At 31.5% G+C, this 19,976-nt stretch overlaps 1 protein-coding gene across 7 annotated transcripts in view; it reads right to left on the bottom strand.

Moving 5' to 3' along the window:
* LOC134684924 (A disintegrin and metalloproteinase with thrombospondin motifs adt-1-like) overlaps positions 1 to 18,987 on the bottom strand; it is a 31,675-nt gene extending 12,688 nt beyond the window's left edge. For 3 of the 7 annotated variants that reach the window (XM_063544260.1, XM_063544267.1, XM_063544271.1), the window contains exons 1-10: positions 18,486 to 18,981; positions 12,395 to 12,502; positions 11,780 to 11,829; positions 8,890 to 9,081; positions 7,307 to 7,498; positions 6,673 to 6,864; positions 6,134 to 6,325; positions 4,440 to 4,631; positions 3,573 to 3,764; positions 2,499 to 2,690 (exon numbers count right to left, since the gene is read on the bottom strand). In XM_063544260.1, coding sequence (XP_063400330.1) covers positions 2,499 to 2,690; positions 3,573 to 3,764; positions 4,440 to 4,631; positions 6,134 to 6,325; positions 6,673 to 6,864; positions 7,307 to 7,498; positions 8,890 to 9,081; positions 11,780 to 11,829; positions 12,395 to 12,502; positions 18,486 to 18,541 — 1,558 coding nt within the window. In that variant the 5' untranslated portion in view covers positions 18,542 to 18,981. Of the gene's footprint in view, positions 1 to 2,498; positions 2,691 to 3,572; positions 3,765 to 4,439; positions 4,632 to 6,133; positions 6,326 to 6,672; positions 6,865 to 7,306; positions 7,499 to 8,889; positions 9,082 to 11,779; positions 11,830 to 12,394; positions 12,503 to 18,485 lie in introns of all 7 variants that reach the window. The other 4 variants (XM_063544245.1, XM_063544253.1, XM_063544277.1 and 1 more) reach the window with 3 other exon arrangements.
* Between the last annotated feature and the right edge of the window lie 989 nt (positions 18,988 to 19,976).

The following is a 19,976-nucleotide window of genomic DNA, read 5'->3' as shown; positions in this document are numbered from 1 at the left end:
TGTCGTTTGTCCTTTTGCATTATACATGTTATAAGGATTGTCTGTGAGGAATACTGGCGAAGTTTGACTTTGAATAATCCAATACTACCGTATATACTATGGCGTTTGTAATATCTTCATATTGAAAAAATAAAAAACCTTCTTGATTCTTTCTCTTGATGTCTCAGAAAATAATGTGGGGTGTTTCAATTTGAAATTATTAACCCAGTTGCATCAAGTATACATTAATTACATTCACTTTGATTTTGATACAAATTTTTGAGTTGAAATTTTGTTTAAAGTATGACAAAGCCTTGCACATTCAGATGTAGGTCTACGCAATATTAGATCAAAAATAAAATAATCTTAAAATTTAATCGGGTTACTGATTTAAAGTAGCAATTAAAAAAACCATGTATACTATTCATGTTTACTTGAGATCTTGCCCCGAACTGATAGTGTGAGCCAAAATTTGTTCCTGCGAATAAAGTTCCAGTGGAACTTATATCAGAGAAAATATGTTCTGGGAGAACTTTTTCCACAGACAATTTCTTTATAATTTGTTCCATCTCTATAAAATTAGTTCCTCACTTTACCTGGTGAAATAAGTACTGGATTAATGAAATATGTTCCTTACCCAGTGAAATTAGTTCCGTATTAATTAAATTTGTTCCTTACCTAGTGAAGCAAGTTCTTAGTTTGTGAGATTTGTTCCTCACCTGGTAAAATAAGTTCTTTATCGGTGAAATATGTTCCACTGGTTAAACAAGTTATCTTATATACGGAGCATTTGGAATACTATTATAATAAGAAAAAATGTAATTTTCAGAATACAATTTGACATTTTGAGAAGCGTTTTTGTTACAAGTTTGAATAGCTATATATTTGATGAAGAATGAATGAGGAGTTTGTTTTTCAATTTGAAAATATCATAAATATACTAAAGTCATCAATTAAGTTTTTTTGTTATGTTGCTTTTATAACACTTATTTGAACTTTAATGCTGTTTTTGTACATTAAAAAGACATATCACAACTAAAATATGTTGAAACTTAACTTCAAATCAATTATTTTGGTAGATTCGAAACGTAAACAAATACAGTTTTCCCATGATCCTTTATTTTACAATAGACATACTCACATATGATAGTGAAAATGAACTTGCTGGATTCGCTTTTTATATGCATTGATTGTAATATTAAGATTATTTATCAAATTTAATCTAAAAATAAAAGGTATTTGATAATTATTTTCTTTTTTTTTAAATTATAGTAATTAGTTAAATTTGATACAATATTTTCGTTTTTTTCATTTTGAATTTGCATTTCCTTTTACGCAAATACTTAGGACAGCGGTTAGGACATCCTAGCTAAAATAATTCTAAGATAGCTTCGAGGTGCATGCTGAGACATGTCTTAAGTCGGTCCTAACTTTATCCTAAATTATGTCCTAAAAAATTCTTAGGACAGTTTCGATAAACAGGCCCCCGATTTGTAAGTATTTATCAAGTCTCGTGTACACTTAACTTTTGTCAGGTGTCCATAATTACAAGGCTGATATCTTTAATGAGATTTATAATCAATAAATTGCTCTTTATAAGTACTGAACCTATCTATGATGATAAACTATAAGTGTAAGTGTTTGTTTTATATCGCATCTCAATTCTTAATATATTTTATTATAGTCAGCATTTAAGGATAACAATTTGCCAATTTAATTACTGTAAATTCAGAAATTATTGCGAGGTTTTTATTATTGCGAAAAATGCGAGTTGTAAACGCAATAATTTAAACTCGCATTTTGAAATCTTTTATATGAATTTAACAAGATTTTTCTAAAAATCGTTAAAAATAAAATCGCATTTAATTCTTAAATGACAAAATTGCAATGATAAGTGCACGCAATAATCATTTACAGTACATCATACAATTATGCGAAATTTAATTTTCCCTGAATTACCAAAAGTTTTGCAATGTCCGATGCAATGTTATTATGATTAAATTTGACTTTACTTGGACATGGTAATATGTTGCAGTCAGAAGTAACACTTTTCACTTCATTTCCAAAGCATTGTATCAAGGTAAATAATTGCAGACTGTATTTTTCACTCTGAAAGCCATAGATTTACGGCAAAATGGCTATTATAAAAACATTGTTATTTCAAAAATTCAAAAATCGATATAAAAAAAAAAGAAGTTTGACATGGTATTCTTAGAATTTTGAATGCCTTTGCAGATATTTAAATACTTAATTCTTATCTTCGAAATTCAGTGCCGACTTTTGTCATCATTTTCCGCCAAATAAATGTAACTTCTGTGTTAAATAACTCGGTATTTTCTAACTTCCCTATTTAGGCAGATTCTTTCTTATGCATTTGCTTTGTAAATGAATAATTTTCATTTGATAATTTAACAAGTTTTTTTTATTTGTTATATTTTATGATAAGGTTGAGTTCGAACTGGTATTCTTTTCTTGTTAACTAGTATACATAAGCATATATGAGTAATTGTTTTAATTACTTGGACATGACATGGAATTGCACAAGACTGCAGACGTTTCGGTTGTACTTCCTTCGCACGGTTGTCCGCCATGTTTTGGTTCAGGGTTTGTACACGTCCTGTTTTTGCTTCTGGATTTGGTTCCACCACCGCATGTTACATTACATGATGACCAAGGACTCCAACTTCCGAATGAAGACCACTCGCCATCAACTGCAATAAAAAAAACTATCATTGAAATGAGAACTAATTTATTTGTATAATGTTTTAAAAATATAGTTATATCAGGATGACAATTATTGATATTCTCATGTTTAGGAATGATATAATGATTTTATATTTTAAATACTCTTTCTAAACTCGGACTGATTTAGAACTTGGTTTTTTGTATTGAATTCTGTCTATTGATAAAGACCAGGTGTTTTGAATGTTCATGTGTTTGTTTTATGATGTATGGTTACTGTCCTATTTGCCTTTATCCCTTCATCCCATTTTGTTCAAAAACACATTCAAGGCGAAATATTAATCAAAATTACATACAAGAAGAAATAAGAAAATAAACAATGGGCCCTGGTTGATTTTTTTTGGTGGAAGATATGATGGTGAAGGCAGATGTTTGGTGGTGGTCTCTGTTCAATTCAATTTACACATCAATCATTTGAAAAGGTATGTATAGTTTGAACACTTGTCTTTCTCAAAAAAAATTGTGGACATCTGGTGATTGCCTTTAGTAAACATCACGTAATTTTTCTGTCATTTTAGGATTTTGTTTTGGACGGCAGATTTTTTTAAATTCTCCGTCAAATTACGAATCTGGCAGTTTAGAGTTTAATATATTGAAAAGACAAATTTATATTATTGAGGACATTACGTTGGCTTTTGTATACTTTTGACCTTTGAAGTCATTTGGTGTTGTTTCAGTAAAAAAAAGTCCATCAACCTACATTATTTATATCATTATAATATCTGTTTAGTTTTATTTTGTAGTTCGGCTATTGTTCTTTTACTGCTGAATCAAATACCATATTCTAATAAAATCTTACTACAATTGTGACTATATATGAAAATAACATATCGGCTAAATGGATTAATTACTCGGACATGGTACGGGATTACAAGAATCTGTAGACGTTTCTGTTCTACTACCGACACACTGATTCCCGTCGTATTTTGGAACTGGATTCGAACATGTTCTTTCTCTATTTCTAGTCTTCTTTCCATCTCCACATGTGACATTACAGGATGACCAAGGGCTCCAACTTTCATATGAAGACCATCCTCCGTTGACTAAAATTGAAAAAAAATATTTGACGAGTTTGTCTCCTTGTCATTGTTGCAAATCTCGGTTTATAACTTGTATCAGAAGATTGAAAAATTATTTTTTCAATTATAAGGTTCATCTTGGTTGGGTTTTTTTACTCTGAATTTAAGAATGACATATCACATAGTCATAAGAACCATTTAATTTTACATCTTGATGATATAAAACATTAAAGGTAGATCAGGTTATTTTTCTGAACATCCAATCTTGGCATAATGCAAAAAAAGCAATTAAAAAAATAACCAATATTCAATATACGGTAGAAATATTTTAAACATTAAACTTTATGAATATGCTTTTATAAATTTAATTATCATTCAATGTACGAGTATTTCAAATTACAGACACAAATTTTTTGGCAAAAATATTTTTAAATCGACTTTCAAAGGACAATTGTGTGGGGTTTTTTTTCTCAAGAAAATATAGCTCAACTTGGCTGCCTTCTATTTATTTGATATGTGGAAAGTATTTTGAAAAGCAATTTTCACGTTGCGTTTTAACCAATTCTTTCTTTTATTGTTTCCTGAATAAAGCAAAAAATAAATTTCACAATACTCTTATAGATAATATGCTCGTTATATTTTGTTAATGTTAAGGTATTTTAACGACAAATAATGTGGTTTTTTATCAGGATTACTCACCTGGACATGGTGATAAGTTACATGAAAGTGATGCAGTTTCAGATGAACTACCAACACATTGATTCCCACCATATTTCGGTTCTGGGTTAGAGCATGTCCTACTTCTATCTCTAGACTGAGACCCTCCACCACATGGGACTGTACACGATGTCCATGGACTCCAATTTCCGTAAGAGGACCATCCGCCATTGACTGCAATTATTTAAAAATGTTCCGATGAATTACACAGAAAATAAACTGGCTGATTTTTATATTAAGGTTCTTTCTTTTGAAACCTGTTTTTCCTCACTATGGTGAAACATTTAAATGCTTTTATCAAAGAATAAAGCACAGATGAAAAAAAATCACTGAACTTCGAGGAACATTCAAAAAGATAAGTCCCTAATCAAATGACAAAATCAAAAGCTCAAACAAATCAAACCCTTCAAACAAATGAATAACAACTTTTATATTCCTGACTTGGTTCAAACCTTTACTTGTGTAGAAAATGATGGACTAAACCTGGTTGTAAAGCTAGCTAAACCTTTCACTTGTCTGAAATTCGCATAAAAGTCCATTATATTGACAACAATTTGTGATTAAAAGAAACAGACATAATAGGTAAAAATGCAAAATATAGGGGTAAACATTGTTTCATAATCTCAATCACTATGATAAACAAACCAATATATAACAAAGAAGCATAAAAAGGCATGAGTCAAAGCATATTAGCAAATAAATTTAGGATATGAATAAACAAATTTACCAAAACCGTAACACAATTAAAATACTATAGCTATTCACCAATAACTAAATGTGTTGCACTGTACCATAAATAATTTATTTTTCAACTTAATGCATGTTTTAATGTTTTCGTGAGCCACGATGATTCAGATCTAAGAAAGGTCGACTGATCTGGTTATTAACCAAAAATACCGTAAACCCTTTTTTGCAGTTGTTCATATTTGCAAGTTGTAATTTATCAGGCGCATGACTTGTGCATAAAATAAGACGCCAACTCTGCCTACATATAAAATATCCTTCTAAATTATGCGATTTCTAAATTTCTTCTCATTTGTATATTGTTTTTCATATCTCGGTGAATAAACTAAGCAAAGTAGATACCCGGATTAAAATTGTATAGGTCAGACGCGCATTCGTTCATTTGATGTGTTTTAGCTTTTTCTAGATTTTGCAATTTAATAAGGGACTTTCTGTTTTGATTTTTCCGCGGAGTTCGGTATTTTTGTGATTTGTTATTCGATTAAAAAAAGCAAAAAAAAACAAATTGGTAGTGCTCAAATCACAAAAGATTTTTTTTGTTGTTTGCTACACATACTTTATTGAAAACTTTCATATTAGAAAGTACCGATACCTTATCCCGGCCTCGTTAAGAACTATTGTACAAAATTGAAGAAAATTGAGAACCAAATCCTTTAGAATATTTTTTTTCTCTCTAAATCAGCCAAGTTGATATATTCTTGCGGTAAACAATCCTTGTGTTCGTTTTTTTTTAAATTCAAAATTCAAAGTTTTGCTTAACAGTTGATTACAAACTAGGACCAAATCAACAATATATCAGGTCAGCATATTGGAGACTAATGGGACGGTTAAACCTTTATCAGCATTTTAGTTCATGCAAACTATTATTTACAAACTTTTTCCCAGATCTTCTACATTAGATGAACAAACAATCTTCAAGGTTTTTTACCAACCTGGACAAGGATCTTTGTTGCATTGTCTATTTTCTACTCCAGTAGTAAGTCCAGGACATTGTTGTCCACCATGTAGTGGTTTTGGATTGGTACATGATCTTGTCCTTGTCCTCCCCTGACCACCAGTTCCACAATTTTGTGTGCATGTTGACCAACTACTCCAACTTATCCAAGAGCTCCAATTACCGTCAACTGATGATTGAAACCAATTCTTTTACAGTTTATAGCGCTTGACATATTGTATGGACAATTAGTCATTGCTTATCATTGAACATTTCTATATATTTCATTTTCATATTAAAAGACATGTGCAAAACACTGTAATATATGCCTATTAGTGATTTCTGCCATTTTAAACATTTTATCATTTTCAATATACATTAATAACAAGTCGACGAAAAATAAAACAAGAACAATAAATTCCAAGGCCTAACTCTTCACGACTACATTGCACAGTAGTATAGTAAGTTCAACTGAAAATTTAAAAGAAACTCATCATGTATAGTAATGGATTATAATTAAATTACATTAGCACATACTTGGACATGGATTTGTGTTGCACTGTCTATTTTCTACACCAGTAGTAAGTCCAGGACATTGTTTTCCTCCATGAAGTGGTTTTGGATTGGTACAAGATCTTGTCTTATTTCTAACTTGATCTCCAGTTCCACAACGTTTAGTACATATTGACCAACTGTTCCAATTTGTCCATACACTCCAATTACCGTCAACTTAATTGATCAAACGTCATTCAGTATTTGTCTTACAATTAAGTTCGACATGTTGTATAGGTAACTTTTGTGAGTTTGAGTGTTTTGATTTGTTTTTGTCTGTCACGTATAACTATACCCTACACCTTCTATCATTTACTGTATTTATACTTAGAGGCGTTTGTGGTTTCTTATAGCTAATAACGATATCAAAATAGGTGATATGAATTCAAGTAATTTCACTGTCTTCAGAAAAAAAAATTCAAAGGAATTAAAAATTCATGGCTACGAACACGTTTTGACTTTTGTATCCTATGCAAAGAAAAGATTTATAACATTTTCGATCGAAATTTTAAATACAAAACAGGCATGATATACCTAGAGGAATTTAAAAGTCAAGAAAAGTTTTTACCCATCGCAAGAACAAAATATAGAATCCTGTTGAATACAAATGTGCACATACCTGGACATGGATTTGCGTTGCACTGTCTATTTTCTACACCAATGGTAAGTCCAGGACACTGTTTTCCTCCATATAGTGGCTTTGGATTGGTACAAGATCTTGTCTTTGTCCTAACCTGATTGCCAGTTCCACATTTCTTCGTACATGTTGACCAACTGCTCCAACTTGTCCAAGAGCTCCATTTACCGTCAACTTATTATTGAATCAAGAGTTACTAGTATTCAATTCTTTGACTTTAAGAGATTCACATAGTGTATGGACACCTATTTATTGACTATATGTTTACTCATGTATGTGTGTTTAGGTTGTTGGTGTCTTTTAGTTTCTCTATAATTGAATTATATCCGCACCTTCTTTCATTAACAGTTTTATATTTAGGTGTGTTCGATATGTCTTATATCAAACAAGATAACAGAAAAATGTAAATAAATGCAAGATTTAAGAAATAGCAGTCGATTTTAGTATATGAAATGATTCAAATACAGCTTAATTTTTGTTTCCATGTGAAACAGGATTTCTTTATTTTCTGTTACTTATCTTTGTTCAAAATTTCACCTTCAATTGATACAAAATTTCAAAAAAAAAACCATTATGCCGCTGTTCAGAAGTCATAAATAGATTGAGAGAAAACGAATCCGGGTTACAAGCTTAAACTGAGGGAATCATATCAACTATAATAGGAAAAAACGGAACAACAGAAACACTGAAGTGCAACAATAACAAACGCGAATGCAACATACATAGACACGGACTATTTGATAAGAGCTGTATTATTCTTGACAAGGTATAGGAAATTTTAGGGAATATAATGGGTTGAACCTGGGTTTATGTCAACCTCCCGCTTTAATATATGACAATGTTAAAAAAAACTGTTAAAATGTCAACATTGCGTAACAGGAATAGAGTTCAAATTTAAACAAAACACCCCGGACAGACAAATACACAAATGCATAATATGATAGTACATTTCGACATTTAAACCACACCTACACGAACGAGCAGTTAAAATAAATCTACGACAATACACAATGAAAAATGAAAGCTAAATAGAATTATAAACTGTGCGTCACACGAATGTATCAACGTCACAAAAAGTGAATATAAAATTGGGATTAAATAAAATCAACAGTAGTATACCCTTGTTCAAAAGTCGTAAATCGATTGAGACAAAACAAATCTGGGTTTCAAACCAAAACCGAGGAAAACACATTAACTATAAAAGGAAAAAAGTGCAACATAAACAAATAGATACGACTTTATAAAAACTGCCATACAGGACATTTAAACATTTAATGGCATGCCACAACTTCTGATTTTTGACTATGTTAAAAAAAATCCCAAAGCACGACGTGACAGAACTTCAACACAAACACACAAAAGAACATTCATAGCAGTGACACGCATAAACAAATATTATAAAGTCGACACAACATGCAAACCGCAACCACAACAACAAACATTTTCCAGCAACGACAAATGCTACATGATATCAAAAACAGTGACGCGCCTACGTTGAAGTTTGTTATGCTGTTATAAATAAAAATACAAATAAAAGAATCAAATAAAATATTTCTTGACCCAACCTGGACATGGATGTGTGTTGCACTGTCTTCTTTCTATCCCAGTGGTAAGTCCAGGACATTGTTTTCCTCCATTTAATGGCATTGGATTGGTACAAGATCTTGTTCTTGTCCTAACTTGACCACCAGTTCCACAATTCTTCGTACATGTTGACCAACTGATCCAACTTGTCCAAGAGCTCCAATTACCGTCAACTTAGTATTGAAAATGGAAATCTAGTATAATGGCTCGTTCACACGGACATACGATTCGAATTGAATTCGTATCGAATGCGAATTAAATTCGTATCGAATGGGAATCGAATTTGCTAATCGCGTTCACACGCTCTTCTTTTTTAATTCAAATTGATTTGAATTAACTAATTCGAATAAGTCAATTCACATTAGAAATATGTTTTTGTTAATACGAATTAAAAGTTAACGTCGTTTTGACAGTACAGCGATTTTGACGCGCATCGAATGCGAATAAACTTATTCGAATTAGTTAATGCGAATCGAATTCGAATTACGTGTGAACTCAGCATAAAACTCAGGATCTTAGGTTTATATTTTCACATTAATAAACATGTGCAATATATACAATTAAATTAAGAACTAAAAAAGGTTACAAGTATTTCAAGTGATACAAGTACATAGGAACGTTCGCATACTGCGGAGTGTTAAGTAGAGTGGTTTTTATCATGCTATGGTGAATTTATTCACGACTGTGATAAGTGTTTTCCGTAACTAATTGCATAAGTACTTGTTTACAACAAAAGGTGCACAATGATATGATTGGAAAACAGGATAGTATCTTGCAGTGTACAATAACAAAATTTCCAAACAATCATCGTATCTTATAGTGTACACTGATAATATTTGCAACAATCGCACCTAGCAGCAGCGTAAATTGATAAGTTTTGCAAACCATGGACGTATACAGTACTACACACTGATAATATTTATAGCAAACAATGTACATATCTAGCAGTATACAAGCAATTACGATTTTTGAATGAATATGTAAGACTCTATGGGAACGCTGAAGTACGATGGTCAAAGCCGAAGTATGATGGTCCTTTCGCTGAAGTACGATGGTCCCTGCCGAAGTACATTAGACCTTACGCTGAAGTATGATGGTCAACGCCGAGGTACGATGAACCTTTTCCTGAAGTACAATGGCCAACGCTGACGTAGGATGAACTTTTCGCTGATATGTAATGGTTTTGTTATGGATTTGCAGACTTGAGGATAAGATTGTCACGCGTTCAAAGGCACGATTTAAGTTACGAAGAGTTTTGCGCAGTAGAGATTGAGGTGGAGATTTCGGTTACAAAAAGATGAAAAACTAAGTGAGGCAGCAAATCATGGATATCAAAGCGGTCAAAACATGGTTGTGGTCTTGAGTTTTCCAGTATTCGGAAGTAAATCATGTATGCAGCAAATCTTTTGTACAACAAATTAAATGTTTTGGTCTGAAATTTGTTATTCTCTTCTATATTAAAAAAGATGTGGTATGATTGCCAATGAGACAACTATCAACAAAAGACCAAAATGACACAGACATTATCAAATATAGGTAACCGTACGGCCTACAACAATGAGCAAAGCCCATACCACATAGTCTCTTCTAGTATGCTTCCAACCGATTAGTATGTAAATTTGTTAATGAGATAAAACTCATTATATGCAATGTTTTAAGTGTATCAAAAAGAGATGATACTGTGTTACCCGAATAATCCATGTGTGTACTTCTTAATACATGGTACTCAGAGAAGAAGCAGTAAATTCTCAATCTTTTAACTAATCACGCCTTTTGCTTTATTTTCAGCATATAAGTACTTTGTGATTTTAATTTTTTGAACAATACGGTATCATATCAAATAAATAAATAAGTGCTAATAATTTCTAATTTATGACATGACTAGAACAAGTTACTAGTATATTTGATAATTTGAGATTGATCCTACAAAGTTCTTTAGTACGACACGGGTAAACAGGTGTTTAAATCGAATTTGCACACATAATATGAATAAATATACTCCCACTCGAATCCATTGTACTTAGTCTGAGCCATCTTCTCTATTTCTGATATCATGTTGTTGTTTGCCAAGTATAAATTATAACCAAAAACTGAAATTGAATGTATTTAGTTTGACCTGACCAGGAAAAGAAACGATCTTCTAAATGCGCGGCTATTACGATAACTACTACACCACCACATTAAATAGGATAATAACTTCTGAACAAACGCATTTCGCAAGTATACAAGTATAGAACATTGCACTGCAGCGTATCCACCAACGCCTGAGCTTACAACAAAGTTATTAACCAGTAAGCGTTACAATGTAGCATCGCACTTCAAAACGTTAACGACACACTTCAGCGGAGACCATCGGTCTTCAGGGTGATTATCGCGTTTCGGAGTACCATTACGGTTCTGAGTCCTTTAAAAATATAACGTTGAGAAGTCTAAACTGATAGATTATCTTTTGAAAGGTCATTTAGAAAACAATCCTATTCGCATTTGCAATTGTTTGTTATTCAGCTAAGCTACAACCAAATCATGACAAAATTACAAAACTACTTACTGCCAATGAAGAAAACGGAAGGCAAACTTTAACAATAAATCATATCGAACGGTTATTCGTCGGTTTTGAGGTCATATTCAAAAACTACTTCTGAAGCAACTTATTTTAAGAAGCAACTGGATCATTGACTTTGTAGTCCCTAATTCAACGCAAAAGTTGGATTTAAGCCTGGAAACTGTAATCAATTTATGTTATTATATACCAAGAGTAGATCAAATTTAGGTGCTGTGGTAAAATGAGTGGTTTGTTCCGTGAGTTATTATATTTGTATATGTATGCCTAAAATATTTCACACTGTAAATGTTTTCTACTGCAATTCTTACCTGGTGGACATTTTCGTGTACATGTTTTATACGACTGGTAATATGCTATCCTGTAAAACAAAAGTGTACTGATATTTCAGAAATACGTTTTAGATAAGGATATGATTGGCAATGCGACAGCTATTCTACAGTCGAAATGACTAATATTAGATAATTGTTTTTATTGAACAATTTGTTGAGTTCTTTCGACCAGTGTCTTTCAAATTATCATGTTAGATATTGTTCTGAATCAAGGAAATACTATAAATGAGGTTTCCTCATTAAATTAACCTGCTTTCAAATTTAAGTTAACATAAATTTGGTGAGCAATGAATGTGAAAACACATCACACATCAGGACATGTTCCAACAAAGCTTGACATCATTTTTCAAGAAGCCTTGATTCATAGTTCCTTTCGGAAATAAGACAAAAATATATTTTAAGACGATTATGCGTAAGTATATTCTACTTATAATTATTCGACAAACAGAAATAAATACTTGGCAATACTACCTTTTCACTGTTTGATTTTTTCAAATAATTTTTTTGACTGATTTGGAACAAAAATACATTTTTATTATTTAGTTTAGAATGTAGATATCAAACAGTTTTTGCACATGTGGATCTAATGTTTACCTTGATCTTCGACATCTCTTCCACCCAAATGCTCCACATTTAGTTCTGTAACTAACGTATCGAACAGACGTCTGTGTACATGGGTAAGTTTGAAATCCTACACACACACTGTTTATATAAAATATATGTTAACGTAATTATTTAATTACACAAACGTTAAAGCTAATCACCAAACAAATACAGTACATAAACTTTGGATTATTTCGCAAAAAAAGACGGACATGTAGTTAAGATGGCAGAAGGCAAATATAAAATGTGCAAGGAAAGAACATTGTTATCCTTGTTAAAAGAAGGATATGTGATTGCCAATTAAATGGTCTATCCCTTCTTAGTTGAGTATAAATAGACATTCAAACCAACCTTATATTCGAATGAAACGAGCATCGAACGTGGTATTTATTTCTATGTTTCATGATGTCGACAGAATAACATACAACATTGTCTAGTCGCGATTTCCTGACGTTCGATTTGTCTTTTATCGTTTTGAGTGCCGTGGAATAAAGAATATTTTATGTCAATAATAAAAAAATGTATTCAGGTTCAGCACGTTTAAAGATTATTGGAATATTTTCCGTCCCGTTTTTTAACTTTGCACATATATGTCCTTAACTACACCTACCGACATCGGGTATTTTTGTTATTAAGTGTGTTAAGGGATAAATAATACCATGCCTACATTTACGACTTTTGGTCTACATTTGCCAAACTACTGCATTCGGTGCTGGTGGTGTATCAGTATGGGGTTTCTTTTCATACCGTTGTAAGCTGGGTGTGCATATTTTGTAGGATAACATGAACGTGAACGGACAGACATACAGAGATTTGGGGCTTATAAACATTGTTTTCTCTCATTCTGATAATCACCCACTTGAGTCAAGACCATTGTGCATTGCGGACATCGCTATATCACACAGTGACCGAATACAAAGAACAAGAAGCCATTGACACTACCTTTCGGCATTCCAATTCTTCGGACATGAAACCTATCGAAATTATCTAAGATTTCTTTGGCAGGAATTTCAGAAGCGCAGAGATCCACCTTTCTTTCAATCTTGGCGATTTAGGAAAGGCATTGAACTTAAATTCAGGTTTTGATTTGTATAATTTGCACTATTTCCATAACTATTTCAAGTGACAAAACATGAGTTTATGGTTTGTTTATGGTAAGGAACATTGTTACATGAATGGTATCTTTTTTTGGAGGAAGAACTGATTTTTTTTAGTTATTTCTTTTCGATGCAATAAAAATTGCTGGTGCTTAAATTTTTTATATAAGTATGTCCCTAACTCGGTGAAAATATTAAATCAGTATTTTTTTATTAGATAGGTGATCGTCATTTTAATCACACAAGGTTGTGGCAATAATATACCATATTCTTATTGATTTTGACTGATTGGTTACGTTTTGCTAGTGATTTGCCTAAAAACGTTCGTGAGGCATTCTTAAATTAAATTATGATACCCAGTAAAATGCAACATTCGTGGCAGAAAATGCTTCCCATGACAAAATTACAGCATGAAAAAAAGACAAACTTGATATTACTCGTTGTTTTGAAATAAAATATAAATATACGAATTGACAGTTTTATGATATTCAAAAAACTCATCATAAATATCACAGGGTTTTTTCGATGTTTACAAAATAATTTTGATCGCTGCTCCGTCACAGTTTTGGTCGATTTACTCGGAGCCCCACCATTCAAATGAAAACGCTTTATTGGTTCATATATACGTGTAGAATGTTTTGATTACCAACATTTGAAGCAGAAACGTTTTATAGTAACACTTGAGTTCATCAAACTTTCCATCAAGCAACTTGTTATTGTTACGAATGTCGGAGCCCCGCTTGACAGTCTCCCGAATGGCAAAATTATTATAAAACCGTACAATTCCGTTCCCACACTGTTGATATCAGGATTGAAATTAAATAAAACTTTCGTTTGCACGCATGGTCGTCAGTCAACATTTTAACACCACAATACAATTAAGACACAAAAAAAGCATTTAATTCTTGTTTAAAGATGGAAATATGAACAGAAAACGTCAATTTTCAGTATTCTTTCAAAACATACTGTATCAGTCAAAGAATAGAATGTACCACAAAAAGAAAGTTTTTCTTATATTAAACTTTTAAAGATATATTTTTTGATACGGCATTGTACTTTATTTTGAATTGATGACCATCCTTGACCGTTGGTTGCTCCTTGTAAACTTATTCAGATACTTAAAGTAACTGATTTCGGATATAACGTCTTATCATAGTAATAAGTACTTTAAGTGGATTGTTACTCTTGACATGTAACTTTAAAAATTAAACGTTAACTATATTTTGGTATAAATAATGACGCAAAAGACAATTCTAATTATTATTCAATTTTCTCAAAAAATGAAGATTACAAGAACACATATTCAAGGTTTAACACAAAAGGTACTAAAATATTGTTTTAATTTTCAATATGGATGTTTTCTGTTGAAAAAAGGATGCAGGTTAAAAGTGAAAAACTAATTGATTTTTTTATATTTGTTCAATTTTATGTAAATGTTAACCATGTTAACTAAGAAAAAATATAAATTTTTCAACATGATGTTTTTAAAAGTTTTCAATTTTAAGGACAATTTAGCAAACTTTGCAAACAGATACGGACAATCGACTTTTGTCCGCAAAGAGAAATAAAAAAAAGCTTCATAGATAAAATATGACTATTCATAGTTTCTCCTCAATTCTTTCAATGTTAAAATCTTCGCACAAAACTGAAAACATTTTTTTTTAAACATTATTGACTAAGTACATATATATAATTGTGGAAGGACAATGACGATTTTTTAATTATATCATTACAAGTAATCCACTTGGGGGTTAATCGGTTTAGGGAATTAGTTAACACGAATTAACTTCTGCGCAGTTCATCATTCCTTTTAAATAAGCATTTGTCTGGCAAATAGGCAATGTCAATGTCATTTTGTTGTTACAACTGCGTATTATTATTTTTTCAAATGAAATAGAGACTAGATGCATTTACCTATAATAGAACTTGGTGTCACTGACTTACAGCAATGAACCCATCTGTACTGTACTGGGTTTTTTTTTAACAAAAAGAGGTGAGCTCATACCATTAATCTTTGAAAATTAAAGGTCTTGTGTTAAAAAGTACCGAAATCAAAAATGTATTCCAAACGGAAAGTCTTTCATAAATTGGCCAAACCAAAAGCTCAAACCAGCTGACGAATGGAGATATATTGTCATATATGTTCTAGATTGACACAATTTACTAATTTAATAGTCATTTGTCACAAATGATTTATCAAATAGTCAGAAGTACATAAGTAATAACACATCGGGATTGTTTTGGATATGAATGATAAATACTGGGTATAAACTTTCAAAGAAGCATCCACACCATTAAAAAAAATCTAATCTTCAAGATACTGGTCTCAAACTATATATAGGTGTGTAAATATAGACAGTACAATACCCCACAGGAACCCCCTTTGCGTCTAAAACTCTGCCACTTTTACTATGTAGTTTCGTGAAATAATTTTTTTTTCTCAGAACAGAAAGTTGATATTCACTACTATTTTATACAAAGGTCATAAGGCTGTGCGTCATATTTTGAACATTTATATCCCCTCAGCTTCTAAGGATTAAAACTGATACTATACCACTTCCTCTCCTTTTTGGACCTACTAAGGATTAGATTTAACGCGCTTTTATGTTTGTTCTATACTGGTAACATTCGCAAGTTCTGTTTCTTTTAGATTAAACACAAGGATCATATCTGGGTACCAGTACGTTTACAAATAAACATATCTATGAATATTATATATCTCCCAACAATAGACATGGCATGTACAAACCTACTAGTGTTCATGTCAGGTCATCTTGTCAATGTTGACAGAATGTTTTCATAAGACGTTGCAAACAAGACCCTTGAAAGATATGATTATCTACACTTTTCTGAATATAAATTTTTGGCGTTGATGTTTTTCTGTTTCTTTCAGAGCTGAGTACTTATTATCATTCCAATAGTTTTTATAATTTTCATAGACACATTTATTAAGTGGGTGTAGTTTTTTAGAAAATGACAATCATATTGGGAAATCATTATTCTGTGAATAAAAAGTAAATATTCATAGATTTTTTGAAAATTGAAAAATGATGAGGAAGTTTGTCCGACCTCTTTATGCTAGTATTTGTATATGTGATATAACGACTTCCCGGAAAAAAGTGTCAGAGTAAAGTCTACTTTCATAAGTAGTATGCAGCACAATTCAGACCTAGTAAGTGTTTGTATAAAAGCAACAGACTATTGTAGTATATTTTAGCAACTTAACAAACAAAAAATAGAACATTGTAAATATGATTTAGCCATAGTCCAAATGCAGCGGATTAAGGCAACTGATATTATGAATAACTAATTCTTTTTAAAGAGTTTAACAATAAAGAAAAAAGGATAACAATTATAGAAAATGTTCCAAAAAACCTCACATCATATGCAACAAGTCTGTATCGAAGGAATTCACTTAAATTGGTTAAAAAAGGCGAAATGTCAGTTCACAACTTGTTTACATTTTTTTGTTTAAACATAATATGATAACGGCTATTGTTACTCACTAAGAGGAGGAGTCTCAATCAAAATCCTTATTATTCTTTAATTATTTGTCGAATTGTAGTTTTAATCATGCTTTTTTCATCAATATAATAAAACTATGGGTTATCAGATTTTTTTTAGGCTACAGATTGTGCAAACATGTCAGATTTTGTATAGCTTATGTATGTTTTTTACATTTTTGTGTGATAGAAAGAAAACAACACCGTAGAATTTTAATATAAAATGTGAAAAGATAGCTCTGATAACATCCCTTTAGGTTAAAATGGGGTCACCGGATTTGTTTGCTTGCTACATATTAAAAATATTTACAATATTTTCTATTATAAAAATACTTTATCTCCCCTTACGAATGGGTAACTTACTTCTCTCAATATTTGCACATTTCATTTAAGATCTAGACAAATTAGTATCTGCTACTTCAAAATCAAAGATGGCGGAAGACATCCCAGTCGCCTTAATTACCTTATGGTAAAAATTTCATTATTTAAAATGCCCTAAAAGGCGCAAGCCAGAGCCGGCCGTGCAAGGGCTGTAGAGCATGGTCAAGTTCGTTAAAAAATTTCCATCGTCGTAGCCGCCTTAAGGGCATACGATACAGTAACAGGGAAGGTAATGACATTGCTTACGTATATGTTAATATTCGCAGCGTCAACCTGTTACATATCAACTGATTTTGATATCATTCAGACTGATTCAACTTGTAAACAAGTCCATGGACCTCTTTTTTAAAATGACTTTTAACTTGGTTATATGTAAAGATTCTTTTTTCCAATTTTAATAAACAAATCACCGATGGTTCTTTTTTTTGTTTATTTTATAAGTATACAGCAAAAATGGCTTTTTTATTTATTAAAATCATCAAAATGTGATAAAAATGAATGATTTCCAAAGAATTATTACACAAATTCAAAAAAAAACATATACTTATATGTAGAGAGGAGTTTCCGAATCTTTTTATCAAAATCCGCTTGAGTTTATCTTTTAAAATAAAACGTTAGGTATATTTTTCCAAAGAAAACGAAAGTTAATGTTTAAAACTTCGATTTATCTCTGCAACTAGCACATGCAGGTATATTTTTATTGCATATATGAATTGACTAGGTGAAAACTAGTTTGTAAGCAAACTTTTGCCAAAAGTTCAACATTGGATCAAAACTTATTGCGCCTTAAAGATCTTGTCGCGATGTTTTTATGAATAAAAGTCATAGTTCCTGATGTTTATATCAATTTTGTTGAATAGGGTCAAACTATCTTTTACAATTTGGCATATTTCAGTTATTTTAATAAATCGGAAATGTATAGAGCAACAACATTCAAATTTTAAGAAAAATCTTAATTACAAAATAGATTTCTATCCAGCCAATCTTAAGATTTTTTTTACAGATTTGAAGGAAATTATATTTACTACAGCTTTATATTAAGTCTATGTTTTTGTTAGCCATTAGGGTATCTTTCGGAAACAATATTATTTAGTAACTTACCTATTTACAACTGTGACCGTCGGTAAAGTAATAAAAAACAAAATATATAATCTCATTTTTAGATTGTTGTTTCACAGGCACAAGTTACGAGTTGCAGGTTACGGTTTAGAGTATATGGAAAATGTGCCATGTATTACTCTTTCAACAAGTTTGAAAATAATGCAATTTGATAATTATAAAAATACTTGAAGCTATTTAATTGACTATCCATCCGGAGGTACTTAACCGAGTCTCATCCCTTTGAAAAGCACATATCAGGAAATTGTTCATTCACAAATTGACAATAAAAAGTACTTAAAATATGAAGAACGTTAGTTTTCGCTATTAAATTGTTTTACATTTGTCACTTTGGGATCATTTCAAGCTTACTATGCGTTATATGCTTTAATATACTTTCAAATAATTTGGTCTTCACATGTTCTTATTTCAAAACCAAAACTCGTTTGAATACTACAAATCGCAAAATTCAGTACCACAGGTTGTACTAGTAATTGCACTCAAACGTCTTTCCATGAGGACCTGCTTGTTGTCTTATCAACCACCAACGTACAAGACTTGCTATGTTAATTTTTTCAATCTTTTTTCTTACATGAACATATTTTGTTTTCGGTAGAAACGGACTCTATTTTCAAACCAAATATACAACATTTTTTTAATCGAACAAATGATTATAAAAAAAACATTCTTCATCGCCAAAAATAAAGAAAATTAGTCGATAACTACTGCTGTAGAAGTTGACAAACAAAACATCTTCATTTCAAATCAGGGTTGGTGGTTCTCTCCTTACACTTCGGCTTCATCAGCAAATCAAAACTGACCGCCGAGAAATAGCTCAATTGTATTGAAAGTGACGTTAAGTACAAATCAATCATTAGTTTGAATACACCTTTGGTTTCTTCTGTCTCTCTTTAGAAGTATAATACTTGAATTCGTCATGTTGTTTTGATCAGAAATTTTAGCGACGATTACACCATTCGCTAACCTCTCACCTTTTTAATACCTTTACTTGTGGTATCTTCATATAAGCCATGATGTGCACCCTTTACTTAGATATAACACATACTTGTATGTGCCACCAAGAATAAAACAATGGGAAGCGATCAAAAAATGCAAAACATCCATACAATCACAAATAATCCATAAGAAAACAAACGTACAAGTTAGATAGTACCAGTAGTTTCATAGATGTTGCAATGCAATGTACTTTTATAAAAACGTGTTGTTCGTGAGCACATAGGTATTTCGGAAAGAAGAAGAAATATAATACTATCAGTGTCGTAGGGTATAATCAAGTCACTTCTGTTCTGTCATAATTTATAACACACCTTAACTGGTATTTTCTTTTTGTAAATTGTAGAGAAACTAAAATTTCAACTTCTTCAGACACAGATGGATATGGCTATTTTCTATGTCTCTTTTGGTTTATAGCTCTTCAAATGTTTCGGTTCTTATACATTCTTGTCTTTCAAATAATTAGCATCGGCCGTTCGT

The sequence above is a fragment of the Mytilus trossulus genome, chromosome 1 (genome assembly GCF_036588685.1).
Source record: "Mytilus trossulus isolate FHL-02 chromosome 1, PNRI_Mtr1.1.1.hap1, whole genome shotgun sequence".
NCBI lineage: Eukaryota > Metazoa > Mollusca > Bivalvia > Mytilida > Mytilidae > Mytilus > Mytilus trossulus.
Note: the sequence above shows the minus strand (reverse complement) of the source record. Positions and strands in the feature narration are given on the sequence as shown.